The sequence below is a fragment of the Nyctereutes procyonoides genome, unplaced genomic scaffold (genome assembly GCF_905146905.1).
Source record: "Nyctereutes procyonoides isolate TBG_1078 unplaced genomic scaffold, NYPRO_anot_genome, whole genome shotgun sequence".
NCBI classification, from domain to species: Eukaryota; Metazoa; Chordata; class Mammalia; order Carnivora; family Canidae; genus Nyctereutes; species Nyctereutes procyonoides.
The window spans coordinates 7,232,532-7,250,618 of record NW_026575044.1 but is presented as its reverse complement, the minus strand read 5'-3'; the positions used below and the strand labels follow the sequence as shown (position 1 = coordinate 7,250,618).

General features: G+C 39.4%; 1 protein-coding gene across 5 annotated transcripts in view; it reads right to left on the bottom strand.

The window, feature by feature from the left end:
- The window catches only part of SDCCAG8 (SHH signaling and ciliogenesis regulator SDCCAG8), a 234,719-nt gene that overhangs the window by 174,621 nt on the left and 42,011 nt on the right, over window positions 1-18,087 (bottom strand). For all 5 annotated transcript variants that reach the window (XR_008664244.1, XR_008664243.1, XM_055323989.1 and 2 more), the window contains exons 7-9: window positions 16,811-16,875; window positions 13,358-13,546; window positions 4,484-4,622 (exon numbers count right to left, since the gene is read on the bottom strand). Coding sequence is in view for 3 of the 5 variants with exons in the window: in XM_055323989.1 (XP_055179964.1) it covers window positions 4,484-4,622; window positions 13,358-13,546; window positions 16,811-16,875 (393 nt within the window). In the remaining 2 variants the exon portion in view is untranslated. The remainder of the gene's footprint in view (window positions 1-4,483; window positions 4,623-13,357; window positions 13,547-16,810; window positions 16,876-18,087) is intronic.

Genomic DNA, 18,087 nt, shown 5'->3' with positions numbered 1-18,087 from the left:
AATAAAAAGAGGACCCACAGGAGTAAATGTCAGATATATCAAGGGGGAAAGATGACATGTTATGATAGGACACCCAATAACTTCCAAGACTGCAGAGTTGGGAGTCAAATGAAGATGGAGATGAGGTCACTGGGCTTAGTAATCAGGAAGTGACTGGTGACCATTAAGTGAGCAATTCAGCAGCAGGAAGTCAGATTAGTTTGTCACCAGCCTGACTGCAGTGTGTTCAGAAGTGAACAGAAAGCTGCAACGGTGGACACTCATTTTGAAAGGTCTGTGGATGATGTGGTGATGAGAAGTTAGTCAATAGAGTGGAAGCTGATCAAGTAAAGGCTGCCTGTTTTTTGTTTGAACAAGAATTATGGCTGGAGATAGGATGGGAGTGACAGAGGGGAGAGAGGGATTGAAGATACACGAAGATATGATGGCAAATGACTCAGGGTCCCTACGAGTAGGAGACTTCAGTAACTTAGAGTAAGAGATTTCACCTTGGGAAGTAAGAGGGATGAGAAGATGTTGATGAGGTTCTTGTCAGTTGGCTATGATGTCAGTACCGCAGGTCAGCTACCAAGTGGGGATCTAAGAGCAGAGTTGTGTATGTACACAAAGTGGCACTTCTGCCTACCATACAGAAAGTGGTCAACTGCAAAGAAGAGAACTGCTCAATAGTATTTAAAATCACTGAAGGTGACCAGTATCACTCTCCTGTGGAATTCATTCTGTGGCCTTCTTCAGCCAACACTTGATAGGCTGAAAGCAGCGATAGGAAAAATATGTGTGATTGAGCCTCTGCTGGGTACTGGCAGTGGGGATAAACTGGGAAGATAAGAATAAAAAGATTTTAGAGTGTTACTGAAAATAGATTACAATTCCCTTACTTAGTGGATATTTTCTGAGAACCTATTACATGCCAAGCAGTATGCAAGATGCTAAAGAGTTACTAGTGATCAAGATGCATTCCTATCAGAGATTTTAAAGTTTAATGGAAGGGGCACCGGGGTGATTCAGTCGGTTAAGTGTCTGACTCTTGATTTCAGCTCAGGTCATGATCTCAAGGTCATGAGATCGAGTCCTGTGCAGGCTCTGTGCTGAGTATAAAGCCTGCTTGGGATTCTTCCTCCCTCTGCCCCTCATCCCCACATGTGTAGGCTCTCTAAATAAATATATAAGAATAAAGTTTAATTAAAGATAAAGACAAATAAGGCATAATAATATACTTTGATGAGTGCTGTACATAATGGGAAGTAGTTCTTAGCTGGGAGCAATTCTGCATGCATACGCACATACACACATGCATGCATGAGTACTTATCTGTGGGAACTTTTAGCAATGTATGGAGATATTTCTGGTCGTCAGAACTTGGGGAAGAGGAGGTATGCTACTGGCATTTAGTGAATAGAGGCCAGGAATACTGCTAAATATCCTATGATGTGCAGGCAGGACAACCTCTAAAACAAAGAATTATGCAGTCCAAAATGTCAATAGTGCTAAGGTTGAGAAATCCTGCTATGAAGGCACATAAGAGGAACATCAAACTAGAGATTTTCTATAGACAGCAGAAGACCTCTCTAGAGATGGAGAAGATATCTAGGTAGGGAGTGGAGAAGAATTTACATGGTGTGTACAAAAATCTAGGGGGTAAAAATAACAGTGCATAAGCGGGGAATAGTAGCCAGGAGCATCAGTGGCACCACTGTTGAGGAAATACATCGTGCCAGAGATCTACAAGGTAACAGATACGCATTTTAGGATGCAGTCCTCTGAGTCAGATATTATTTCCATTTTACAGATGAGGAACAACCATGGTTCAGGGAATGAAGTAAGTTGTCCTAGGTCATGTAGTCGGTGAATGGTGTGTCTGGAGAGCTGATTCAAGGTTTGCTAACTAATAATACCCTGACCAACCCCTAAAGTCGACTGCCCTTTCAAGCTGACACTGGCTGAGTCTGTTGGAAGAGAGTAATCAGGAAGCACACGACAGACCTCAGAAGTAATGCCAAAGGGATTAAAGACTGTCCTGAAGCAGTGGGCAATCCCAGACAGATCAGAAATCAAAGACTCACAGGATCAAATCTGCCTTGAAGAAAGGTCACTTCTGGCTGCAGTGTAGGGAATAGGGTGAAGGAAGAGGATGTTGTAATTCACAAATCCATAGATTATGGTATCCTGAACAAGAAAGGTGACAGTGAGAAAAGAAGTCAAAAAAAGTTCAGAAACTAAGATTTATACTTAGTGATTGGCTGGAAGTCAAGCATGAAAGAGAGCATGACAACCAGGTTTCTGGTCAGGGCATGGTAGTAGACAGAGTTGCCATTCAAGGCATACAGAACACAGCAGCATTAGGGGAGTAAATGTAATGAGTTCAGTTGGGGATGTAAAATTCATATTTAAATGAGGGGGGAGGTGCCTGGTGGCACAGTTGGTTAAGGGTCCAACTCTTTATTTCAACTTGGGTCTTAGGGTTGGTCGGGCTCTGCTCTTAGCAGGGAGTCTCCTTGAGATTCTGGCCCTCCCATTTGTATTCTTTCTCTCTCAGATAAATAAATCTTAAAAAAAAATACTAAAATAAATAAATGGAAGGGGAAAAAGACCAGCCTAGAGACAATAGATAATATAAGACAGGAGAGGCGACTGAAGCAGCAGAGGCAGGAATGAGGACACTGAGTATGTTTAATGGGGACAGGGAGGCAGAGAGGCACTGGTCCAAGGGAGCAGATGCAGAGTTGGAGATGCCATGGACACATCAGTTCAGGTGACAGTCACTATAGAACAGGGAAAATGTTAGAGGCAAGCAAGCCGAAGTATGTTGGGACTATGGTGTTGTGTGTATTAACAAGATAGATTAGAAACCTTTCAGGATAATCAAAGGAGGAAGGTAGAGGGTGCTGTGGACTGAAGGTTTGTGACCCTCCAAAATTCATGTGTTGAAACCTCACCCCCAACATGATGGTATTAGGATGTCTGGCTTTTGGAAGCTGATTAGGTCCTTAGGATGAAGCCTGCATGAATAGGGTAGTGGCCTTAATAAAAGAGGTCCCAGAGAGCTCCCTCACCCCCTTGGCCTTGTGAGGTCACACAGCAAGAAGACAGCTATCCATGAACCAGGAAGCAAACCCTCTCTAGACACCAGATCTGCTGGCACCTTGATCTTGGACTCTCCAGACCCCAGAACTGTGAGAAATAAATGTGTGCTGTTGAAGGTAGTCAGGCTATGGTATTTTTGTTATAGCAGCCTGAGCAGACAAAGACAGGGCCAGATGCTAACACTCTTAAAAAGTGTCAAATAGCTAACAACTATTTTATAAACTCAAGTAGTAAAATGGAGGAGGTTTTGTTTTGTTTTGTTTTTTTTTAAAAAAAGTGTCAAATAGTAACATCTAGATTGAGAGTTTATACTGATTAAAATTAGGGAGAGGAGAGACAATGATGATTTCAAAGAGGCCTCATCACAGCCAGATGAAAGGAATGAGCGGCAAAGGGCTTGAGGGTCATGGTATCATCAAGAGACTGCTAGAGTTCAGTACAAATGAACAACTAGGAATATTTAAGGAGACAAAGCCTGTTAGGGAGTTTGGTCAGAATGGACATAAGTTACAGAGGCACCAGGGTGTTAGTAATGGAAGCTATGATGGTCAATGGTCTGGGAAGAGCCAGGGATGTACTGGATAGAGACAATGGACAAAGGAGTGACTGAGGAGTTGAATACAGAGGTGAAGTGCCTCATACCTTAATAAAATACTGATGCTAATATAGGGCTTAGACCAAAGCTATGCAAAGGAACTCTCTGTGATGCTGGAAATGTTCTATATGTGCACTGCCCAATACAGTGATCACTAGCTACTTGGAGTGTGGCTAGTGTGTCTGTGGAAAACACACAGCAGCTTCAGTACACTGAGGTGTAGCTCCCCAAAGACAACAGTGAGTCAACAATAGCCTCCTATGACTTAAAGTGCTTACAACACTGCTTGATCATGAAGTGGTAACTATTACTCTCACTATCATTCAATGTGTTTGATTTAGCATCTGTGGATCCAGACCCATTCCTAGCCAGAGATGCTATTCAATACACATATATTATTTATTAACTGTGGCGTGTTGCATGTCCTCAAAATTTCCCATGCACAAGGGAAAAGCATTTGTCAGTGGTCATACATGAAAATGTACAAATGGTGTTATGGTCTTCACAGCATTCAAACTTGATCAGCAAATGAGAAGATTAAGCAGGCAGGTCTCTCCAAGCACTCTCCCACATTGTGCTATATTCTCTGACTAGTGACAGAACAAGGAGATTTGCAGAGGAATAAGAATTCTACCAGTAAATCTGTTTAATTTTGCAAAGTCAACATTAACAGATTGGGATTCACTTTGTGTGTTTGGAAAAAAAAAAAAAAGAGTTTAGTTATGGAAGAGTAACCACAGAAATAATTGGAAAAGAAAAGAGGGCAATTCTGGTGTGGCTTTATTTTGGTCTTTTGAGACTTGCCTTGGTTTTCTCAAAATTGGCCTCCTCCGTCATTTGCACGGCTTGTTTCACCTGCTCATAAGCATTGGCTTCTCTCTGCTGCACATCTGTCAAGCTGCTCCTGACGGAAACCAGCGCAGACATTAAATCATCCCTTTCCCTGTCAGCGCAAAAAGAACATTTGAAACAAGCAGTGGTCAGATGATCTTGTATTCGTAAGTCAGGAAGAACAAGGCATTAACACGTAGTGGAAGGAGAGCCGGGGTGGGGTGGGCTGGCTCTGCACTCTGTAAAGCACTCCCAGAGAAAGACCCTCTGTCCTCCCTTGGCCAGGGGCAGGCAGGGCAGCCAGGAAAGGCTGAGCATTCATGGCAGGACTGCATCTGTGGGGCACAATAACTTATTGTGGGGAGGACTGCCCCACTCTAGGCTGCAGATTAAAGCCCAGAAAAGAGGAAATCAGTTTAAAAATTTGAAGGGCGGGGGGTGGGGCAGGGGAAAAAGGAATAAGGCAGAGAAGGTGGGGACTGTATGTCAAAGGAGAACATATTTACTTATATATTCAGGGCCTACTAAGGTCCTAGCAACACTGCTGACTCACCTCTCGTTTGTCTGAACAAATAGGTTCTTTCCTATTTGTTTTCCTCCACAACCCTCTTTTCCACCCTTCCCTTTCAATTAAAATCTTTCACCAACTTATGAACACATTTCTTCTTTCAATGGGTAGGACTGATGAAACCCTCAAATACCCTGGTCACGCAGAGAACATTCACGATTTAACAAAATCTCATCCCGCTGGCTTCGATCACTGCCTGGCCCCACACCCTTGTCAGCAATTCTCAGAAGTCCTCTGAGCTAATCATTTCTTGGGGATTGATGCAACCAGATGCCAAAACACTTTGGTGAGTAAAATAGCAAAGAGTCAATCTCATGGGTTAAATAAATCACATATAAGATTTTAGGATATTTGGGTTTTATCCACAGGATAAAAATGACCAGTAGACCAAAGAAAAAATGTGGTGGGAAACTTTCTATACACACAAAGCAAAAAAAAAAAAAAAAAAAAGTAAGTTGGACAGCTCTGCCTGCTATTAAAGAGCTCAAGCTCTAAACTGTGGTTTCAGATTCAGTTCAAGTAACTGCTTGCAGTTTCCTTTTTTTTTTTTTTTTTTTTTTTGCCAAGTTCTAAACTATCAGGAAAGAGCCAGCTCTGATTTTTTCTTCTTAAGTTTAGCAACCCTTAAGGAATAATTTCAAAGGTTATAATCTCTGAGTTTGAGTTGCTTTCAGAATTAACCAGTGATTCCATTTAAAAAAATCTCTTAACGATAAAATAATTTAAACTATTTGTGGTATTTGGAAAGCACTCATATTTTAAGAAATATGCAATACTGAACAAAGTTACAATTATTAGCAGTTTCATAAAAGCCTGTTTTGTTAAAAAAAGAAAAATAATTGCTTCAACTATCATAAAATTCATGAGAGCACAGTGATCTTAATTTAAGAATTTCTTGGTTTGTTTTAAATTGAGAAAAATAATTTACTCTTATTTTGTTCTAAAGGAAATGAAAAAAGGGAGTTAATTATTTTGATCAAATACAAACACAATGGTTATGTAAAGAATAGAAGAATCAAAGCAAGGTGAAATCATTCTAGGTAAGAAAAAACAGATTATTTGAAAGCCAAAGTGAAAGCCACTGAGAAAGCACTCAGTGATGCTTGGATCTGTTTGTGATGCCATGCCCTCAACTGAAGCCAAAGTTCCAACTAAAAAGAATTAACAGAAAAGCTCAGTGTTGATAGTGTGCAGACAGATCACAAAGGGAACAAAATCTAACCAATTTGCTTCTTTTTTTTTTAATTTTTATTTATTTATTTATGATAGTCACACACAGAGAGAGAGGGAGAGGCAGAGACACAGGCAGAGGGAGAAGCAGGCTCCATGCACCGGGAGCCCGATGTGGGATTCGATCCCGGGTCTCCAGGATCGCGCCCTGGGCCAAAGGCAGGCGCCAAACCGCTGCGCCACCCAGGGATCCCCCCAATTTGCTTCTTACAGGAGATTTAACACTTAGTATTATTTAATCTTTTTTCAGTATGTCCTCTTGCAGAGAGGAATATGCCACAGTAGCAGATAATCAGTGGAACAGAGGACAAAAGACCCAATGAATGAGTAGTGACTCTGCTACAGAAGGGCATCAAAAGAGGTAAAGTTCTAGTTCTAGTATCCTAGGATCTAGATTTTAAAAGTCACTAGGCTACCTAGAGTTGGAGACTAAAGGAGTTTAGTTGTTCTGGTCGGAAGGTTTTCAGACAATCAACTCATCAAGTTCAGACCACAGACAATCATCAAAGATAAACACCCCCAAATACTGATGTCTTGTTAACTCATCATTCAACAGTGAGCCCATGAAATGATTACACTAAAAATCTGTATGGCCACCTGACTGACACACTCCCAATTTTCCAGTAGAGAAATGTACTGCATGCTGTAAGATGGCCTTCAGACCACCTGGGAGGCTCTAGAGAGATGCCTAAATTGCATACATACTTATAGGTACAGGAAGCCATCTTGCTATTTTAGGATTATCTACTCAGTCACTACATTTCTGTTTTGCTTTATTTCAACTCAGTCAGCCCTTCCTAAAAGCAAGCCCTGAAAACAAACCAGCTCTGGGCATGTTGGCCTGTCTTCCTACAAGGTTTTGCCTCCAGTCTCAATTTGAGGTCACCTTTGTGATTTAGCTCCCCCTCTTCTGGCCCCATGCCATTCTGCATCATCCGGCTTTCAGAAGCAGTCAGTTCCAGCCATTGAGGAGAACCATCCAGGCAGCTACAGGTCTGCTCCAGAGCTCCCAGTATACAGGCCCAGCCCAGAGCCCAGGCCTGAGCATGCCTCTCCCAGTGGGAAGCTGTACAAATACAGATGACCTACCAATATGATTGCAAAGTGGCAGTTATCCAAATTACCATCTGCAATGGCCAGAGGTCTGTGAGTACTTCAAGAACACCATGTGTCATCAAGGAGTCTTCTGAAGCAGAGCAAGAAAGACAGCATCAACACTGTCACATTCCATGATCAAATGGTCCATGGAAGTGCAGCTAACACAGAAGTGGAGGCAAGGAGGTGGGTGCAAGTTCTGGGATGAACCAGCTAATAAGGAGCATTGAGTACTTAAGGAATTTAGTGCAACAATCAGAGCAACAAGCACTGAGAAAGTCCCTGAATAATCTGGGTCAAACGTCTATCTTTTTTTTTTTTTCCATTTATTTATTTGGCGGCAGCGGGGGGGGGGGGGTGAGGAGAACAAGCAGGGGGAAGGACAGAGGGAGAGGGAGAAGCAGATTCCCAGACAAGTAGAGAGCCTGACATGGGGCTCAATCCCAGGACTCCAGTATCATAACCTAAACCAAAAGTAGATGCTTAACTGACTGAGCCACTGGGGCACTCCTGGGTCAAATGTATAAAATAAGGAAGAGAGAGAGCTGGTATGATATACATATATGCATGAGCTTCATCTTGAAAGATAAGGTGTGTAAGAAATGCCTGAAATTCTGGTTATTCCACAGTGAGTAGCAGTTTCAAGCAGAATTAGTAAGTATTATCCCTGTCTTTTAAAAGCAAGTCTAGGAGGCTGACTACAACATTTCCTTGTTCCTCATTTCTGGGAAGTTCCTGCATAGTTTTTCAAAGCCAACTACATACAACATTGCCAAGACCCACTCGAAATTCACAAGCTGGTCTAAAGTCCCAGGAGAGTACAGTAGTAATCACTTCTCTTTTCTGAACGGTACACAGAAACTTCTCCAAGGCATGAGGGGCTACGGAAAAGGATCTAATATAAAAGTTCCATCCTGATTATCATTTGAAGGTGCTTGATCATTACGTAAGAAAGAGAGGTTACTGTCGCTCTTACCCACCCTATGACATAATGAGGCCTGAGTGTAAGTCAGAAGTTCAGAAACACTATAAGGCCTTCAAATCAACTTTTAAAATATATCCAGTGTCATCAACAGTTGTTAAGTATACTCTCCTAACACAAGGCCACAAACATACTGGTGGTCTGCCTGATCCTGTCCTTCTCAAGTGCTCCAGTTACTCTTGTCATATATTCAATACATTCCATGCTAAAAGTTCAACAAAGGAACTTACCACGCATGTCACAATGCCACATTTCAAGCAAAGGCTGGGACACTCTTTTGAGGCATCACATTTGGAATATAGTTTTTTTTTAATTCCCTCTTAGAATCCTGCAGGAAATTCTATGATAGAGGGCACTGAGGGTTTAGGCTTCTAATTATGCATAAAACTAGAAATTCAGACCTAAAAAGTGCTGGTCACCCTTCAAACTCAGCATAACTTTCAATATACAGCATTCTGAATTAATAAATTGAAAGAAGCTGAACACCAGCTTAGGCCAAAGGAATCTTATAATTTTTTTTTTTTTAAATTTATGATAGTCACACATACAGAGAGAGAGAGGCAGAGACATAGGCAGAGGGAGAAGCAGGCTCCATGCCCGGGAGCCCGACATGGGACCCGATCCCGGGTCTCCAGGATCATGCCCTGGGCCAAAGGCAGGCGTCAAACCGCTGCGCCACCCAGGGATCCCCAAAGGAAACTTATAGACAAAGGTTTCATTGATAATAAAATCAGGAGCCTTCCACTATACTCTGTTATGAAAGTAGAACATGAGTTCATGATATGCTGACAAAGCAGAAAACTGAACAGAGAAGGTTGATATTTACTTTAAAAGACTAAGAGCTAAAATTTAGGATGGAGACAAAGGAATAGATAACTAAATAAGAATCCAATTTCTAAATGACTGTCAGCCCTGAAATCAATGCAAACATTGTAGTTTCCTCTTAAAATATTACTTTCATGAACTATAAGGATAATATGGAAGGCAAGAGGGGGAAAAAACCCTGTCTTTTATTTGTTGGTTTAGTTATACCAGACCATTTAGTTAAACTCTGTATCTCTTCATCTATGTGACTTTGAATATGCTTTTTGCCCTTTTTAAATGAAGTTTTCATTACATTCTCCTTCTAAACATAATTACCAACACAGCTAAAGACCCATTTGACACATACTTTGATTTTGGTACCATATTCCACCACTCAGTGGCAATCACTGTTAAATACTGGGTGCTTATCCTTTCAAATCTTTTTCTATGCCTATGTATGAACCTGAAGAAAATACATAGTATGGTCAGGTATGGACCTTTTTAAAAAATAAAAATACAAATGAGTTTCATTTCAGATGTGTCTTTTTCATTTTTATTTTTTTCCTTCAACAATACATTGTGGAGCTTAATAGTACACATAAATCTACCTCATTCTTTTTTTCTTTTACTGTGCATAATTTATCTAAACCTCTGAAGGATATTTAGGTTGTTCACATCTAAAAGAAATACTTCTTGTTTTTCTCCACAGTTTCTGTATTCACACTTCTGACACCTTATGTGTGTTTTCAACACCAAGCAATTCTCCCAATTCTCAGTTGATATTCACTCAATTGGGACATTAATTTCCTGGAGTTAGCACAGACCCCCAGGTTAAGGCTCAGTCCCACAAGACTGTCTCCCACTTCAGGTACCAATTGCAAGTCCCAGATTGTCACCTGTACTTCTGAACAATTGGCCAGAAATCAAGGGCTCTCATGACCCGTACCTCAGTTTTGATAATCTGCTGACAGCTCAGAACTCAGGAAAGTGCTTTACTTACTATTCCCCTATTATAAAGGACACAATTCACAAACGGCTAAATGGAAGAGATGCACAGAGCAAAGTGTGTGGGAAGGGGGGTGGAGTTTCTGTGCCACCTCTGGGCATGCCACCCTCCCAGCATCTTGGTATGTTCACCAACCTAGAAGCCCTCCAAATTCCATTGTTTAGGGTTTTTATGGAGGTTCTATAGGCATGATTGATAAGATCATTAGGCATTGGTGACTGAACTCAATCTCCAGTCCCCGCCCACTCCACAGAGATTAGGGAGGAGGGCCTGAAAGTTCCAATGCTCTAATCACATGGCTGGTTGCCCTGGGAACCAGCCCCATACCCATCCTTAGTGGGTTTCCAAAAGTCATCTAATTAAGGTGAGCTCAGGTATTACTCAGAGGAGCTTGTTAAGAATAACAAAAGATGTTCCTTTCACCTTGATGTTCAAGAGCTATTTCAGGAGCAGGAAATAGAAACCAAGTATAACAAAGGATATTTCTATTGTTTTTATCATTTAGGAAATTACAGTTTAGGAGCTCTGTGCCAAGAACTAAAGATGAAGAGCAAAATATGTATTTCTTAACATATAACAATGTCACAACACCAATTACAAATAATGTTGCAAAAACATTCCCTAGAATGACTCCGTTGTATACATAAATATGTTCTTTGGGTTAGATTTTGAAATATACTTTAACTATTAATGGGTAATGCTAAATTACCCAACAAAGCAGTTATTGACTTACAGTTCCCACAAGTAGGGTGTGAAAATACTCGCTCACTCACAGCCCCCCAATTATTGTCACTATCAATCTCTTTAACTTTCACCAATTTGAGGGGTTGGTTTTTTGAAAATCTGCATTTCCCTGAATAATAACAGAGTGAATACCTTCTCTTATATTGACATCTCCCTATTTAATTGCTCACCAATTCCTTTTTTTTTTTTAAGATTTTATTATTTATTTATTTGACAGAGAGGGAGGGAGACAGCACACAAACAGGTGGAGCAGCAGAGGTGAGCAACAGACTTCCTGCAGAGCAGGGAACCTGATGGGCAGGCTCAATCCCAGGACCCTGAGATCATGACCTGAGCCAAAGACAGACACTCAACTGACTGAGCCATCTAGGTGCCCCTGCTCACCAGTTCCTATTCTTTATCCACATTGCAACTGTACAATTTGTCCTTTGTGTTTGTTTCAAAGGATGTTCTTTAGATAATATACCAATTTTTTGTTATGCAACATGCAAATATTTTCCCCAGTCTTTTAATTTCATTTGTATCATTATATCATAAGTTTCTTTTTAATGAAGCTAAATGTATAATTTCTTCCTTTATGGCATTCATTTTCCATACCATGTTCAAGATTTGACCTAGCCAGAAGCCATAAAGATAATTTCCTATATTTTCTTTTAATGCTTTTATAGTCTGAATTATATCTGGGTCTTTAAACCATCTTGAATTTGTTTTTGTGAAGTATGTTTCTATTCTTTTTGTTTCTAATGTAAACACGTAAATTTTTAATTTCTCTGAGCCTCAGTTTCCCTAGCTGCAAAAATTAGGGTAATAATATTTACCTCATAAATGCTAAAAAAGATTATTTTTAAAAAAACTGCCTGGCAGGGCAGCCCAGGTGGCTCAGTGGTTTAGCGCCTGCCTTCGGCCCAGGGCATGATCCTGGAGACCCAGGACCAAGTCCCACGTCGGGCTCCCTGCATGGAGCCTGCTTCTCCCTCTGCCTGTGTCTCTGCCTTTTTCTCTGTCTCTCATGAATAAATAAATAAATAAATCTTAAAAAAAAAAACTGCCTGGCAGAGTCCTTGGTATGTAATAAATGTTTGCCACACGGTAGTTGGATCTGAAAATATATTTAATATATACTTACTAAATTTTATAGTTATGTGAAATAAATAACAATAATTTAATAATATATTTAAAAAAATATAAGAATAATTTAATATAATATTTAACAAAAAATAGGACCATCAGCTCAGATTATAAAAACTATTCTTTAGTCCATACTACAGAAATTCAGGGTTTTTTTTAAAAGATTTATTTATTCATGAAAGACACAGAGAGAGAGAAAGAGTGAGAGAGAGAGGCAGAGACACAGGCAGAGGGAGAAGCAGGCTCCATGCAGGGAGCCCGAGCCCGATGTGGGACTTGGTCCTGGGTCTCCACGATCACACCCTGAGCTGAAGGCAGGCGCTAAACCACTGAGCCACCCAGGGATCCCAGAATTTCAGTTTTTATGTAACAACCAAAAGGTTAGTCACTTATGGAAACCATGGCTACTAGACATTTTGATTGCTTTTGGAGTATGAGAGGTACAGAGGAGTTTTAATATTTATGGGGCATTTATTATTTGTCAGGAACTCTTTTAAGCACTGTATAGGTATTCTTTCAAAGAACCCTCAAAATAACACTATTAGGTACTTCTATCTCCATTTTTAAAATGGGGAAATTGAGGTATGAGAAGTTAAGTAACTTTCATGAGGTTATATAGGCAGTTAGTAGTAGAACCAGAAAATGAATCCCCAGGCAATTTTGCTCTAGCCACAAGGCTAAGTGTCCCAGTAAAATCCCAACATGTAGGTATTATTCCTCCAAACAAGAGAAGTCCAGGAGGTATCTGAGTGGCTCAGTTGAGCGTCTGCCTTCAGCTCAGGTCAGGATCCCAGAGTTCTGGGATCAAGCCCCAAGTCAGGCTCCCTGCTCAGTGGGAAGCCTGCATCACCCTCTGCCTTTGCCTCCCTCAATCGGTCAGTGCTTGCACACTCTTGAGTTCTGCCTCTTTCTCAAATAAATAAAAAATCTTAAAAAAAAAAAGAATTCCTTTCAAATTCACTTTTGTTACAAAAAGTGCCAGATTTGCAATTATAGACTCATAGACACGAGCAGAATTGAAAAGATTATTTACTTCAATCCTCTCACTTCAAGATGAGACCGAGGCCAAGAGAGGTAAAATTACTTGTCCCAAGGACATGGTCACACACAGCTGGCAGAACTCACCTGTTCTGTCTTTAAGAAAACTCCAATGTAATAAAATAAAATCCATTTTATTTGAAGCTCAGCATCAATCCCACAAGAGACAGCATGGGGATGAAAGAGCACAATGCTCCTTTAAAGACACAATTTTCCATGTTGCAAAACCTCCGTGTGGAGAAGCATACTTACTTAGTCAGTCTTTCAATGGTCTGCACATGAACATTATTATGGGTTTGGGAGAGAACAGCTTCATGCTGAGCACATTTCAAACAAAGGCCACCAACTCGATTAGAAATATTAGTAGCAAGAAGAGACTCTTTATGCTTTAGTTGCTCTTTAAGATCTTCACAATTTTTCTGATATTCAGCTAGGTCTTTCCTGAAAAGAAGGGAAAGAAAGTTCTAGCAAGTACTAGGTACATTACTTTCACGTATTATCCCAGAGATAACTGCTACTATCACTTACGGGTGCTTACCTTATGAGGTGCTCTGTATACAATATCTAATTAATTCTTACCACAACCCTAAAACGTAAGTGTGATTATCCTAATTGACACTTTGAATAAAATGAGACTTGAATATATTAAATAATTAGCCCAAGTTCTTGTAAGATTTTAACACAGATTAGTCTGCCTCTTGATAACTGGCTCTCTGTTCAAAGGATCCCATCTCCATTACATTATATTACCCACTGATCAAGAATAAAACTCCAAATACAAATCCTAAATAAATTCTCTCAAAAAAGAAGTGAGGCAATGTAACATCCTTGAATTGAGGGAAATGCCCTATTCCAAGTGTTAACCCTTAGAAAATTACATAAAGCTCATGAGTTTTTTCCAGGAGTAACTTATTATTGCTCATTCTTCTTTAGGAGAAAAAAAAAACTTTAAAAAATTCTCTAACCACAAAGTTCTATAAAGAGCTATTTCATAAGAAAGTGGGCTGCTCTCTTCTTCTAGAAAGAAGCTATATAGAATTTACCAGCCCATGGAGATTTATAAAGTAGCAGCTATTAGCTGGAAATAAGCAGCTTGCTAAAAGAAAGTGTTGAAGAAGTGTGTATATGTGTGTGTCTATGTGTGTGTGTCTATTTGTTTTATTATAGGAGATCATCCTTGGATAAGTTCTTCTCCATGCTGACCTTTTAAGGATAAAACAACCAATGTATGGGTTGTATTTTCACCCCCATCCTTTCTCCATAAAGCTTTGGTAAAGTCAACTGGGACAATTGAGCTTCCTTGCACAGATATTCCTTTCCTACTGTGTGTGTGTGTGTGTGTGTGTGTGTGTGTGTGTGTGTGTGTGAATAAAACGTCCTAGTTTACAAAGAGGAAAATAGCCCTTAAATACTTGGACTACTGAAAGCATGTACTTTATCTCCAGCTCAATCAGTTTCGATTATACTCAGGGAGCTATAGCTCTCCTAACCAGCTATCACAGAAGAGAAACCAATAATCGAGTCATACAATACCTCCACTCTGGAATGGAGGTGGGGGGGGGGGCCTTTCAGGCAGCACTGAGGAGGTAGGAAACATCTGCAGGCAATCTAAGGGTTAAAAAAGCTAATCTAGGGCAGCCCCGGTGGTGGCGGCACAGCGGTTTAGTGCCGCCTGCGGCCCAGGGTGTGATCCTGGAGTCCCGGGATCGAGTCCCGCATCAGGCTCTCTGCATGGAGCCTGCTTCTCCCTCTGCCTGTGTCTCTGCCTCTCTCTCTCTCTCTGCATCTCTATGAATAAATAAATAAAATCTTAAAAAAAATTGAAAAAAAAGCTAATCTAATGACAGTCTGAGGTGAAAAAAAAAGCTGTTTTTGCCCTTTGCCCAAGCTATCTTCAGCATAATATGTTTTTTTTCTAAAATATCATGTAGAAAAAGTCTGACTTTCAAAGTCTTTGTAAAAGGAACTTTGGAAGCACATTCCAAAATCAAAGGGTCTCCATTACTATTTCTGTCAGTTTCAAATTCAAAACTGTGATTCAGACAGATGTGATTATTTGAAATGCCAAAAAAATTAAAAAGAAATAAATACCAGAAAGCCAGAGTTTCTGAGAGTGGTGGTTTTATCTCTTTCTTAAAGAAAATGACTCCAAATAATCTTAAGTTATACTAAAGGAAAAAGAAAGAAATAGAAGCTGCAGGGAACAAAGTCTAGTTCATTCTAAAGTAGTATTTTAATGTAATTAAAGATGGCACATTTGACTTATGAATGAGACAAAATAAGTCAAATTACCACAGTGACCTAGAAATATATTACTTTAAAAACTGAAGAATCAAAACCCAATGGAAATCACAATATAATAAAAGCAAGAAAGCAAAAAGTAGGCCATTTTATAAATGCTAGGTTTCTTCATGAAAAAATAAAAGTCTCTGCAGAAACCCTAAAACTAATCAGGATAAGGTATAAAGTGCATAAAAGCAAATTAAAATAAATGATAGTGTGCATGAAAGCCAAGAGTTCTGGTACTTAACATTACTGTGCTTATGTCTCAAATAATATGTGGCCTGAAGATTTTAAATTTTATTTCAAATTAGACTTATTAAAGTTATAAAGAGTATTTTAAAGTTTGTTTGATTGAAAAATATTTCATTGTCACTATTTAAAATAAGCTTTAACACCTCCCAAAATCAACTCCTGATATCTTCTGCCCATAATACATACTAATCGTTAATCTATAATATATAGGTTTTATTGAGATTTCTTTTAAAAAGGTCAAAAAATACTTGAAAACTTACTGTGTATATAAAAGTACCCCCTCATAGTTTCACTTCCCATGATTTGAGTTACTGAGGTCAACCAAGATTCAGAAGCAGATGATCGCCCCTCTGATGGATGATCAGAAGGTCAGTGGTAGCCTAATCATCTACGTCACAACACGTATGTCATTGCCCTCACTTTATCTCATTACACGGGGAATTTTAGATCTCATATCATCCCAAGCATCAATGCAGGACAATAAGCTATTTTGAGAGACCATATTCCCATAACTCTTTTTTTTCCCATAACTCTTAATACAGTATATTGCTGTAACTATTCTATTATTAGTTAGCTGTTTGTCTCTTACTATGCCTAATCTCTCATAAATTAAACTTTATCATAGATATGTATGTACATGGAAAACAATATATATATAGGGTTCAGTACTATCCACAGTTTCAGGCATCTCCTGAGGGTCTTTGAATGTATTTCCTACAGAAAAGAGGGGACTAATATACTCATATTCATAATATATAGAAAAATGCTCAAACTATTAGTTAAAATTTTTAAAATTAGATAAAAATACCTATAAAGAAAAAAATACTTGCTTCTAATTTGAAAACCACAATGCTTTATTTTCAGTATTTTATTTTAAAAGCGTAATTTCTACCAGAGCAGCTAGTGATTCTTAATTCCATGAGAAAACACAAATATTTCATAACTGATAAAGGGACAAAATTTATAATTCAGATCACAGTTCTCTGAGATGGGACTTCACAATTTTATGCTCCTGTTCCTTTAATACCTGAGGATATTTCTTATATTGAACATACAATGTCATCAAGTCATTCTTATATTGAGTAAACCTAGCATGTCAGCAAACATTCGAATATATTTTAGCATCATTATGCTTTTGCTATGATTTTTAAATGGATGATGATACTTTACCTTAAAAACTTCAATTGAGATTCCAGGATAACAGTCTTTTCTTCATAAGTAAGCTTTAGCCTCTCCTTTAGAAAAGAAAACAAAAAGTGTGCCTTTTCTCCATGTTCTGTGCTTTATTAGCAAATTTTAATTACTAATATTAAACTCAATTTCCTTCCTTTTACCCAAGAGGAAAAATAATGTGTCCTCTCCAGAAACACTTTCTGTAACTCACTTTTATTGAGTGTATACCCACAAAGAACTACTTAGTCATGAAATGGTTATTTGCTCCCCTCCCCATTTCTTTAAAAAATGCATACAGCAGGGGATCCCTGGGTGGCTCAGCGGTTTGGTGCCTGCCTTTGGCCCAGGGCGCGATCCTGGGGTCCCGGGATCGAGTCCCGCGTCGGGCTCCCGGCATGGAGCCCCCTTCTCCCTCCTCCTGTGTCTCTGCCTCCTTCTCAATCTCTGTGTCTATCATGAATAAATAAATAAATAAATCTTTAAAAAAAATGCATACAGCAGTTCTTACTTTTAAAAGTGTGACTCTGGGAAAAACCAATTTTAACCTATAAGGTCCATGAGGGCAAGGATCCCACACTGTGAATGCTGTGTATTGACAAACAATAAATGAGTCCTGGATGAATGATAAAAGGAAAGTTATAAATCACAGTAAATGACAGACCAAACTGATATACTAATTACAAGAGTTGCTAGTATCCTCCTCCTGTTCTTTCATTCAGCAAATATTTATTGGGTATCTAAGATGGAGATGACTTTAACCCCAAGGAGCTTATATTCTCAGAAGAAATAGAAAAACATGAGTACAGTGCAGCCCGGGTGGCCCAGCGGTTTAGTGCCACCTTCAGTTCAGGTCCTGATCCTGGAGACCCGGGATCAAGTCCTACATCGGGCTCCCTGCATGGAGCCTGCTAGCCTGCTTCTCCCTCTGCCCATGTCAATGCCTCTCTCTCTCTCTCTCTCTCTCTCTCTCTCTCTCTCTCTCTCTCTGTGTCTCTCATGAATGAATGAATGAATGAATGAATGAATGAATGAATAAATAAATAAATAAATAAATAAATAAATAAAATCTTTAAAAAAATAAAAGACAAACATGAGGACAATTTCAATTATATATAATTCACTCCAGGGAGGTATATAGAAGGTAAACTGAAATCAGAGATGCAGGAACTTGTAATTCAGCTTAAGAGAAGTAAAGAAGACTTCATGGAAGAAGCACTAATACTTAAAGGATTAACTTCCAATAGAGAAAAAGGCATAGAGGCTAGAGAAAACAT